Source organism: Anarhichas minor, unplaced genomic scaffold, assembly GCF_050575085.1.
Source record: "Anarhichas minor isolate MPS153535 unplaced genomic scaffold, ASM5057508v1 ptg000015l, whole genome shotgun sequence".
Lineage (NCBI taxonomy): Eukaryota > Metazoa > Chordata > Actinopteri > Perciformes > Anarhichadidae > Anarhichas > Anarhichas minor.
This window is the reverse complement of record NW_027466461.1, coordinates 1,769,990-1,782,381: the sequence shown is the minus strand read 5'-3', so window position 1 is coordinate 1,782,381 and position 12,392 is coordinate 1,769,990. Positions and strand designations below refer to the sequence as shown.

Here is a 12,392-nt window from a genome sequence, read left to right as displayed (position 1 = left end):
GCCATTTTCTTCAAACCGAGGTCAGATTTCTTGGCCACCAAGTTTCAGCTCAAGGTATTGGCACAGACCTGTGGGGCTTTTGCAGTTGCTATAGAACAGAGGTCTTCAACAGAGGTACTGCAGGGGGTCCGCAAATGTTTTGGTTGATTAGACAATTTAAAAAAATAAAATAAAATAAATAAATCTCTAAACATGAATCTGACCATTATTTTAATAGTTCAGTATTGTATGAAAGATAACAGGTATGTTTATGTATGGCAGTGGCACTAATAGGCCATCACTCATTTTTCATTTCCACATTTATGTTTAAAATGAAAACATCAATTTGAATAGCTTGTATGCATGATTATCATGCAATTGACAGACAATGTTGATATTGGTATCAGCTGACAAGGTATGTTTATAAATGGCAGTGGCACGGCCACCCTACTCACTGTACCTTGCACATGTTTAAAATAAAAACATGAATATATGAACCTGTGTATTATTTGAATAGCTTAGTATTGAATGCACAATAAAGAGGTATGTTTATACATGGTACTAGGCCCATTTAATATAAAACACAATTTTATACACTATATATAGTCGGGGGTCCCCGCTCCATCTCTCTATCAGTTTGGGGGTCCTTGGCCTGAAAAACATTGAAGACCCCTGCTATAGAAGGTTCATTGAGGGTTTCTCCCAAATTGCAGGGCCCCTTCACGATGTTGTAAATGCTTGTATCAAAGAGAGCAGCAAGGTCAGGAGTAATGAGTTCAGGTCAGCCTGGAATCCACCGTGTCTACAGGCATTTGAGCTCCTAAAGGTTAAGCTGACCAGCTCCCCCACACTTGGCTACGCAGACTTTAACTACCCTTTTATTATAGAGACAGATGCTAGCAGTCAAGTTCTAGGTGCAGTCCTATGCCAGGAACAGGGGGAGGAGGCGAAAAGTCATTGTTTATGCAAGTAGGAGGCTAAGAGGGGTTGAGAAGAATTACCAAAATTACAGCAGTATGAAGTTGTAGCTCCTCGCTCTAAAGTGGGCAGTCACTGAAAAGTTTAGGAGTTATCTTCTGGGGTCCAAATTCACCATAATTACGGACAATAACCCCGTGTCATCTTTCTACTGCCAACTTAGGGTTTATTCAACAGCGGTGGGTCGCTCAGCTGGCCGTATTTGATTTTGATGTGAAGTATCGCCCTGGTAGGTGTAATTCTGCAGCTGATGCACTCTCCCGGCAACCAGCAGCCGATGCACCAGAACCTGAAAGTGAGGATGCAGAGTATGATGGGTGTGTGGCCATATGCAACTCGCTTAGGACAGTTACAGCTCTGGGCCTGGATTTAGTTGCAGCAGGGATTGCGTGTGGTAGGGTCAGGCAGCTATATGCATCTGAGGCGAGTGAGACAGCAACGAGTTAGGTAGCTCAGGATAACACACCAACCTTGCCAGGATATTCTAAAACAGAACTTCAGAAACTTCAAGCATCAGATCCGACACTTAGTGTAGTGAGAGAGTTTTAGAGCAGACAGAGGAAACCTACCTTCCAAGACAGAAAAGGTTTATCTAAGGCAGTTTGCTCCTGGCTGAAACAGTGGCCACAGATCAGAGAAAAGGATGGACTCCTGTACCGTGTGGTTGAGGATGTTCATACTGGAAAGTGTGAACAGCTGTTGTTGCCTACCTCCTTCAAAGAGCAAGTCCTTAAAAGTATGCATGACCAGATGGGGCATCAGGGCATTGAGCGGACATTGGGTCTGCTGAGGCAGAGATGTTTTGGGGTGGGTATGCATGGGGATGTAGAGCAGTGGGTGAAGAGATGTCAGAGGTGTGTGTTGACAAAAATGCCACAGCCCAAGATCCAAGCACCCCAAACTCCATTCTATTCGCCCCCTCGAGGTTGTTGCTGTGGACTACACCACGCTTGAACGTGTGAGGAATTTAAGTTTTGAAGCTCATAATTATGGATATTATGTGATACAGTGTATTTACTTGTAAAGGTTTTGAATCAAGGAGTGGTGTCATTTCATGCATTGAGTGAAAGAGGGGGGTTTGAGGAATGTGCTGGAGGGGGGGGGGGGGGGGGGTTGTGTGAAAGTGGCTGGGTGAGGTGTGAAGATCAAAACAATGGGTCAACGGCCCAGGAGGGGCTTGTTGGACTTCAGCCAATCATTGAGCTGATCGATATGTAATGTGAGACTTTTCAGAGACTTTGGGGGAAAAAGGAGATGTGAATCCAGGAGAGATTCAGACCTCCTCGGTACCATGGGGCAGATACACCAATCTGTCGTGTGGTGCGGACGGGGCCTCAATTTCATGGAATTGATATGTTTGTTTTGTTATTAGTAGTGTGATTCGGTTTGTAACTGTTTGTATCTGTTTTTATGCTTCTTGGATAATAAATCCATTTGATTTGACTTAAACCTGCTGTTGTGTTTTGGAGGCGATTGAGAGCACATGGCTGCAGGAAGGGGGGGTACGATTTCTCCCTGTGTTCAAAGGTTATGGCCCAAACAAATGCGCCACAGATGGTCATGAGAAAGTACTCGTGATGACTGATGCATTCACCAAGTTCAGCCAGGCTTTTGCAACACGAGACCAGAAAGCAGATACCACTGCTAAGGTCATTCTGAAAGAATGGTTCATGAAGTATGGTGTGCCAGAGCGTCTACACTCCGATCAGGGAAGGAATTTTGAAAGTGCAGTGATTGCTGAACTGTGCAAGTTGTACGGGATGAAGAAAACACGAACAACGCCCCACCACCCACAAGGCAATCCAGTGTGAGAGGTTTAATAGGACCCTGCACGACCTCCTGCGCACACTCCCCCCTAAAAAGAAGTGACGTTGGCCTGAACACCTGTCCGAGCTTGTGTAAGCATATAATGTCACGCCACACTCGACCACAGGGTATCCACCCTACTTCTTGCTGTTTGGCGTTCGTCCGCACCTTCCAATCGATGCACTGTTAGGCCAGGAACAAGTGAAACATGCCAAAACTGACTGGTTAGCTGTGCACCAGGAGCGTCTCAAAGATGCACATGCAAGAGTGAGGGAGTGTGCTGAGCAAAAGGCTGCGGAGAGGGTAGCCCACCAACAGGAGAAGGTGTACTGCACGCCGGTCGAGGTGGGACAACTTGTGTACCTCCGTCACCGACCACCCGGAAGGAATAAGATCCAGGATGCCTGGGGGGCTACTGTGTACAAAGTTGTGGATATCCAAGGGGCCACATATGCGGTGGAGACACTGGAGGGAGGACCGGTGGAGAGGGTGCATAGGTCCAACTTGCGACCATGTGTGGGGATACCAGCACCGAGACGACGTCACCAGGCAGTTGCTCCTGTGGATGAACTTACTTTGAGTCCAGAGTCTGAAACTGAGTCACCTGATCCAGAGTTTGTATTGGTGGAGGAAGTGTATTATCCAGCAACTAAAGGTGTCGCAACTCAGGAACGTGAGAATCTGGACCCGACTGAGGGATTGGAGAGCCACCTGGATAATGTGGCTGATGGTGGGGATCTACTTGGGCTGGAGGGACGTGACCCAACTGATGATGACCTGGAGGAGAAATCAGTACCCTGTCCTCAGCCCATGTCAGAGAGACCCAGCTCACATGCTGAGGATTTGGAGGCGAGGCCTGTGCCTACTCCAAGGAAGAGAAAGGAGGGAAATGTTGACACACCCATTCCCACTCTATGCAGGAGTCAGACTAGTGGTGACACTCCTGTGACAACTATTGGCACTAGCAGCTTGTGGCACCTACATATAAGCAGAGGAAGAGTGAAGATATTTTCAGACATGGATTTTTGGATTCGACATTTTATGGGTTTTAATTTTAAAACGCTTTTATATAAACATCGAACAAAAAGTTCGGAAATTAGTGTTTGGTAGATTATTTCTCTGTTGCAACAATGCTTCTTGGCAATAAATGTTATACCGTTGGAAAGCCTGTTTATTTACCTTTCAAACGGTGCCCCATTTGTAAGGAACATGCATTTGTAGGATGAGCAGCACAGCTGAGTATGTGGGTTGCACCCATGAATAATTTGCCACATCTTCTCTGCCAATGCCAAACAACGTATTCTGCCATCGACTCTTGTTTGGTGTATTGGATGATTGAAGTATATCAGTAACAAGGAAGAAACAAGACATATTGGCAATTTTACAATGTATTTATTTAACAAACAGGAGCCTCAGTAGCATGTGGAAGAACCATACACAGCCACAACAGCCTGGCACCTCCTCCTCATACTGGTCACCAGCCTGCTCACACACTGCTGTGGGATGGCATTCCACTCCTCAAGCAGGATTTGTCACAAGTCAGCCAATGTGGTTGTGTTGGTCACTCTGGCACGAACAGCTGATCCCACAAGTGTTCACTTGGGTTGAGGTCAGGACTGCTGGCAGGCCATTCCATCCTCTACTCCCAAATTCTGGAGGTAGTCTCTGATAAACCCCGCTCTGTGGGGGCGAGCGTCTTCATCTTAGAGGATGGAGTTCGGTCCCAGACTGTGGAGAAATGGGAATGCCACTGGTTGCAGAATCTCATCTCGATATGTCTCTGCATTGAGATTGCCTCCAATGAAGACAAGCTTCATTTTTCCAGTGATGGAGATGCCGCCCCACACCATCACACTGCCTCCACCAAAAGGTGTTCCTCTATCGGTGCAGCAATCAGCATAGCGTTCTCCCCGTCTTCTCCACACTTTCACCCTACGATCCAACTTCCTTAGACAGAATCTGGACTCATCGCTGAACATAACGTTCCTCCACATGTTCAGGTTCCAGTGCAGGTGTTGCCAGCACAAACGGGCCTGACGGTCAATAGCAACTGGCAGAGAAGATTTGGCAAATTTTTCATGGGCACAACCCACATACTCAGATGTGCTGCTCATCCCAGAAATGCATGTTCCTTACAAATGTGGCACCGTTTGAAAGGTAACTAAACAGGCTTTCCAACGGTATAAAATGCATTGCCAAAAAGCAGTTACAACAGAGAAATAATCTACCAAACACTAATTTCCGAACTTTTTGTTCGATGTTTACTTTTAAATGATAATGAAACGGATGATTTATTTTCATTATTTTAGCCGATTGTTGTAAATGACTATAAAAGTAATAATTTGGAAAGAGTGTATTATGTTCCCTTTTGTTGCAAAACCAGCAAAATCATACTTAAATAAAATGAATGAGAAACAAAAAAGTACAACGTGGTTACTCTAAGGATGTATACAGAGAACGGGTGACTCAGCTAAAATCCTAAAACTGATTTACGTAAGCTGACCTCTCGTAAAAACAATGAGTGTTCTCAGGAAATGTGGCTCTGCCCGCTCAGCAGCTTATTGACGGGTGCCGAACTAGTGCCGCTCGCCTGCCACAGTTGTGGCACCTGACTGACGCTTGCCGCTGAAGTGCCACTGACTAATCACTGAGGTGCCAGTGCCACAAGAAGGATCTCGCTGTCTCTCTGTTTTCTGCTGAGGTGCTGGAGTAAGTTGCTCCTGTTACCACCAGCTGCAACAACAGTGGCTCGACAAACTCGCAAAACGTCGGATTTTTTAAAACCAAAACACTTCCAAACAGCAGACCCAGCTCCTCTCTTGGGCACAGACTCTATTGGTGCATCCCCGGTTCTCTTTGTTCATCCTGCATCGCTCTGTTCTTTAATGTAACGTTACTGTAGCGACGGAGCCTCTCCCAGCTGTTAACAGACTGTTGTGCTAACGGGCTAGCTAGCGAACTGTACCCAGCATGCTGTTCGGCGGTGTAATTTTATAAATGTACAATTATTAGTGTTACAAATTGTTTATGTGTCACAAACTGTTGTGTCGTGCCCTGTTAAAGAGCGTTAGTTGTGGGTTATTAATTGTTGTGTTATAAAGTTATAACCATGACTAGAGGTCCCTCTCAATACAACTAGCTCCGACTGTAGCGCTCCTAGCGGCGAACAACTTACTTAGCTGCCTGTTGAAGAGTGACAGCAGTAGTTTCTATGCACCGGTATGACGGTGTGTGAAAAAAACATTCCATACGGGGAATTAAAACCGGTATACCGCCCAGCACTAAAGTCACAGCAATATTTCACACAACAAACTTTTATTGTGTAGAATTCACTGTTAGGGCACATTTTGACACACAAGAACTAAGCCAAATTCTACAAATGTCATCTAAATAAACTGGGTGATCTGTGATTAAGGTAGTATTATTAACAGAAAAACATATGTCATAATGCACAAAGTCCTCTGAGACATCTCTTTTGACACAGCACCTCCCCATGAGTAGTACATAAAGGGGAAGCACAGCCTCTCCAAACCTAAAGAGGATGGGTAAGAGTCGTGACATGTACTGTATCACTGTAGTGTCACTAATCTAAATTTCTTTCATTAGTGAGGGAGTGACGGAGGGGGGCAAAGCCTCAAAACAAGCTGAAGCCTAAATCTGTGGTTGTCTTCTACTTGTCTTTTAGTGCTGGAGATAGAAACAGAGAGAGGACGGTGAGGACACTCCAGCACAGACACCGGCTGTAATGTTACACACCACTGACTTCTAGTCTGCAAACAAGCACACCTTCCATCCAATAAATCACTTTGCAATCACGAGAAATAGAAATATAAGACAACCAACCAGAAAAGAATAAAAGAAAAAACAGATTGAGTGTGACACATTCTATGCAGGGAAGTTGCTTCTTGCAGCTCAAGAGAGAAAAGATGAGGGTCTGCTTCTCCACATTCAGCACAGGGATTTATCTAGTGACCAATGAAGCACAATACCACTCTACTTCATCAGTGGTGGGCCGTCAGGGCCTGCAAGGCCTTCTCTGCTGGCCTAGACACAATCACAAAGTTATAGCTATTTTATAATTTAATAATTTTTCATAAATACACGACATGTATTATAATGTTTTCCCCATTATCTTATTTTCTCATTGCACAGCTCCTGTCTTCCTCAGTTGCTCTGCTTCCAGTGCAGCTTGTTTTAAGTAGAGCTTTTATCCAATCAGATTTCACCTCTGTGTCTCTAGGTAAGAACAGAGACCCGAGGCCTGCAGACTCACAAGTGAATCCCTTTGCAGTTTAAGTGAATGGGGACGATATTGTTGATTGTCATAGTGTTCAACCAATCAGATCTTTAGTTTGACATGTTGGGCGTATTCTTTGACGTGTCAGAGCCTGCTAGCTGGCCTACAAGTACGTGATTGGTCAGTGGGCTAGCCTGACATGTTGGGCGGTGACAATCCCAATATCTGCTGCCTCTGTGGAGCGGACATTTTCAGCCTCAAACGCATTAAAACGTATTCAAGAAATACAACTGGGGAGGCTCCACTGTCTTCACTGGCGTCCATGAATGGAGAAGGACTTCTTACTGGAACTAAAACACACGGATCTACTGAACAACTGTGAGATTAAACTCTTTATTAACAAAGCTCTGGGGACATATTTAGTCGGTGCACAGCAACAAGAAGACACGTGAAGCGGCAGAAGTCTATATACTCCGTGCAAAGTGTTAAAGTTAAGTTTAAGTTTTTAAGTGATCATCTTTTGAAGATTCATGTGTTTTCATATGGACTCATTTTCCCTCTCGGTGTTGACAGACGAATAAATCCGTCAGTAACAAGAACTATGGAGTCGTGTATTTCCTGGAGGAAGTGATAGGAGAGTTACTACTGTGATAATGTGTCTATTTAATATTGTTCCCTCTGATGTCAATAATATTTGAATGGCCCGTGCTCTTCAGTGTGCGGTGGAATACGTGTTTTAGCTCCGCAGTTTTTTGTAATGCATTGTCCGTTAATGACGCAGCATCCCGTGCGCGTATTCATTTATCTGCACTCTGCAGTTAGTGTATTTGTAGGTGTTGAGCTTCATTTTTACACAAAACAAATGATAACCGTAGCTGTGGCGTCATAATGAGGTTAGGTGGTTCAACTGCAGGACAGCAGTGAAGGCCCTAAAATGCACGGCCCACCACTGACTTCAACACACGTTATTTCTATCCCATATAAGGTAAATAATAATTAATGAATTATAGAAACTCTATAAGCCAGAGTAAAGGATAACTCCGGGCTCTCCATGCCTTCTCTAGGTGCACCACTACCGTGGCGGGACCTCCTCTACTTCTTTATGAAGGTCTTCTTCTACCCGTCCCTCCCCTAATGTCGATGCAGGCCACTTCAACCACACTTCACTTGTAGGGTGCATGATGCTAGCATCATTATTTTTTAGTATTTATTGTTTGAACCAAATGTTGTACAAAACAAAGAAGTTGCATAGCTATCATTTTCCAATGAGATAAATACTTACTTCCAGGCGTCGAATGGTCTTCTGTTTACGTCAAGTGGTGCTGCTACCATGGGTGCTTTTCAAAGTGCTTTGTGTCCTCTTTCCTCGCTTGACACGGAAATAATGTCCCTGCCCGTGATCATGGAGGATCTTCCAATCCCTTCACACTGGTGTATCTATCCAATGAGATGTCGATGCAGGCCACTTCAACTAAACTTCACCTGTAGGGTCCATGATGCTCGCATCATTATTAGTTATTATTTAAACAAAATGTTGTCTATCTACTTAGATAGAAAGGAGTGTTTGTGTGTATAATATATATGACTCAATTATATATATATGTCACACATTATTTGTATCGTACTTTTCATACTAATATGTGTAGTGCTTCACACCATACAATACATAAAAGGCTATTATATCCATTTGTATTAGTGATGCATGGATAACACAAAATGTGAACGAATCAGAGAGCATGCGCATTTACGCAAGAAACAGCAGGGTAACTTCATTCATGTAAAAGTTAAGTTCTGCTTCCTCCGTCAAGTTCAAAACTAAAGTTAGTTTTGGGGCTAAATGGGATATTTGTATATTTATAGCATATAGATCGACATCCGTCCATTCATGGTACATTATGCCATGTTGTGAATTAAATTAAAAGTAAATATGTTATCATGAACATTGTTATGCTCATCTGAAAGAAATCATAAAATGCAGCGGTATATCAAAACAATGACGCGTGTCACACGCCATATTCAATTGACTCTTTAAAGATGTCTCATTTGATAAATGTCTGTTGCCTCGACTCCTCTCTCCTTGCTTCTCTTTCTTGCCTCCTCAGCTCGAATCTCTCGTGGGCGGGACAAAGACGAGAGGAGGGGAGGCAAGGAAAGGACTCGAGGAGACACGTTTGCATATTAGAAGCCACCCCATGTCCTTTTGTCAGTGTGGGCCGTGCATTTTATACCTGGGCCTTCTGTGCTGTCCTACTACAGTTGAATAACCTCATTATGAGCCACAGCTACGGTTATTATTTGTTTCTAGGGGTGTAACGATACACGTATTCGTATTAAACCGTTCGGTACGAGGCTTACGAACCGAATAATACGTTTGAATAATAATAGTGCATTTGGAAAATGCAGAAGCTTAAATTGTGGGAAAGATAATGTTTTCGGTGGACTGCACTCAGGTAACAGACAACGGGCTGTGTGACCTTTCAACCCGGAACTAAAAAAAACATAACAAAAAACAGCTGAGGCTACTCTAAACTAGCTTAACGGGAAAACAACCGTGGCAAACCCCACGATGACGGGATAGTCAGAATCAATGTAATTAACACAATGACAAGAACCAGAACCAGTCACATATATTTATATGACAACAAAGCATGACACATCAATCCAGCAACACTGCAGCGCTAACACGCGTATTCATCCGCACACTAAAGAGCATGAGCCATTCAAATATTATTCATTACATTACATTACATTACAGTCATTTAGCAGACGCTTTTATCCAAAGCGACTTACAATTCAGAGTCTATCACATTTCTACACCGTAGGCACAGCTACGGGAGCAATTTTGGGGTTAATTTTGGGGTGTCTTGCTCAAGGACACATCGACATGCGACTAGCAGAGCCGGAGCCGGGGATCGAACCGCCGACCCTCTGATTGAAAGATGGCCCTGTTATCCACTTAGCCACAATCGCCCCATAGTCACATGAGAGGGAACAATATTCACCATATCATAAAAACGACACCATAGAAAATCTAACAGTAGTAACACTACTGCAGATGTAAAAACACAAAAGCACTTCACTTAAAGCTGCTGTTCACTTAAATACAAAGTCCATCCTCCTTTCTTTGTTAACAAAGAGTTTAATACCGCAGTTGTACAGAACATCGGTTCAGTTCAGTTCCAGTCAGAGGACCTCCTGAACGTGTTCATTGAGTTGTAGATCCACTCGGGTCTCAGCAAAAGTTTCATTCTTAGCCATAAAATGTGCAACGCTTCTCCGCCGCTGTCAGCCAGAAATACCGTTAGTACAAATCCTTTTCCATGCTAGTCGTGGGGGTGACCGACCCTTTGATACGATGTCCAGTTTTTCTGGTCTTGAGAAATCTGTTTCTCCTCCTTCAGCCATTGAAGTTAAAAAACACAGCTAGTAGAAGTAGAAAAAAGTAGAAAAAGGTTAAAAAAATAAAAGAATCTACAGCAAGCAAAACGCTAAAAATGTCATAACTTCTCTTACATATGTTTCAACATGAACTCTTACTAAACACTAAGATCTGCTAGCTAGCTTTGTGTTTGACAAAAGTCACGCTGGCCCACTGACCAATCACAGCGCACGTTAATACAGACGTACTTAGCAGGCTACCTCGGTACCACCGGCACGTCAAAGAATACGCCCAACATGTCAAACTAAAGATCTGATTGGTTGAAGACTATGACAATCAACAATATCGTCCCCATTTACTTAAAGTGCAAAGGCTCTCTAGAGGACCTCGGGCCTCTCTCCTTACATAGAGACACAGAGGTGAGATCTGATTGGATAAAAGCTCTACTTAAAACAAGCTGCACTGGAAGCAGAGCAACTGAGGAAGACAGTAGCTGTGCAATGAGAAAATAAGATAATGGGAAAAATAGTATAATACATGTAGTGTATTTATGAAAAATGATTAAATTATAAAATAGATATAACTTTGTGATTCTGTTTAGGCCAGCAGAGAAGACCTTGCAGGCCCTGACGGCCCACTACTGCCTTTTGTATATTCCTCAAACAGCTGTGCTCAATGTAACTAAATCTGATGGCATTCATCCACATCTGAGACAGTAGGCCGCAGCACTCGCCTGCAAATTCAACAAATTCAACAAAATGTGCAAGAATCTCAAGAGGCATGAACAGAATCTGATTTAGAATAAAATAATCTTCACAACTTTAGAAATCTGGGTCCTTCCTCACTGGAGGTCAGTATTTTCTCAAACTAAAGCAGATAGGTGGCCGCCTATTTCGGTGCCTTTAACGTCCTTACTAGGTGAGGAGTTTAGGAGGTGTAGCTCTGTGAATGCATCACGTGATGTCCCACACGTGCCACAGATATTGACACCGTGCATAGAAAGTACAACACTGTCCTACAACACTGTCCCACCTCAACATGAAGGCTCGTCGTGTGTGTCTTTAACAGGAGCTCTGATCACGTATTAAGCTAACATGACGTGTGTTAAACTAGACCTTCCAAGCAGTGAAGTTGATCAACATATGTTGTTCAACTAGTGACATCGTGACACATGTTGATACAACGTTAGTTCTTTCCGTATCTGAATGTTCGGTCTTACCTAAAGGCAGAGCGGAGTGGACCAGGACGGTGATGCTGGTCCTCCTCACGTGGTACTGGATGAAGCCCACGTCCTCACTCCCCAGCCACGACGAAAACACATTCTGGATGGTGAGACCGGCCGAACGGAACTCGTTGGGCGTAAACACGAAGCAGAGAGAGAACACTACATAAGCCAGAGTAAAGGATAACTCCGGGCTCTCCATGCCTTCTCTAGGTGCACCACTACCGCGGTGGGACCTCCTCTACTTCCTTATCAATGTCTTCTTCTACCCGTCCCTCCCCTATGTAAAGGTGCGTGCTGCCATCTGCTGCTCTACTCTTCTGTTTGTTGTTGTTGTTTTTCCTTCTTCTTCTTCTTAGGCTTTTTTCCGACAGCTGCCATCCTTTTATTTTGTATTACTGCCTCCTACCGGGTTTAACGAACACTGTTATGTGTTCACTTACAGTTTTGTAAGTAGTCCGCTCGTTTTGAAAAGCTCCCACCCACCTCCATGGTGACACCTTTGACCCTGACCTGTCCTCGTGCTAACCCTCTGATTTTGAAAGTTTCATATTTATTTTCCGCAGTGAATAGCCCCTTTTTTGTTATTTGAACTATAAATATCAGAATCCGACTCAGCTTTACTACGCATGGAATTTGACTCCGGTTTCCACTTTGGTCTCAACGTACAAACACAAGTTTACAAATAAACAAGAGAAATATAAAAAAAACATAAAACAAGGACAACCAAAACAGTAGAACAGATGTAAGTATAAACATTTAACGACTATGTACAGTATGAATATAATTAT

General features: G+C 43.7%; 1 protein-coding gene across 3 annotated transcripts in view; it reads right to left on the bottom strand.

The window, feature by feature from the left end:
• The window catches only part of tmem129 (transmembrane protein 129, E3 ubiquitin protein ligase), a 29,884-nt gene extending 17,892 nt beyond the window's left edge, over positions 1 to 11,992 (bottom strand). The window contains exons 1-2 of one of the 3 annotated variants that reach the window (XM_076092095.1): positions 11,599 to 11,737; positions 8,283 to 8,482 (exon numbers count right to left, since the gene is read on the bottom strand). Coding sequence is in view for 2 of the 3 variants with exons in the window: in XM_076092094.1 (XP_075948209.1) it covers positions 11,599 to 11,803 (205 nt within the window). In the remaining variant the exon portion in view is untranslated. Of the gene's footprint in view, positions 1 to 8,282; positions 8,483 to 11,598 lie in introns of all 3 variants that reach the window. The other 2 variants (XM_076092094.1, XM_076092093.1) reach the window with 2 other exon arrangements.
• Positions 11,993 to 12,392: the final 400 nt, after the last annotated feature.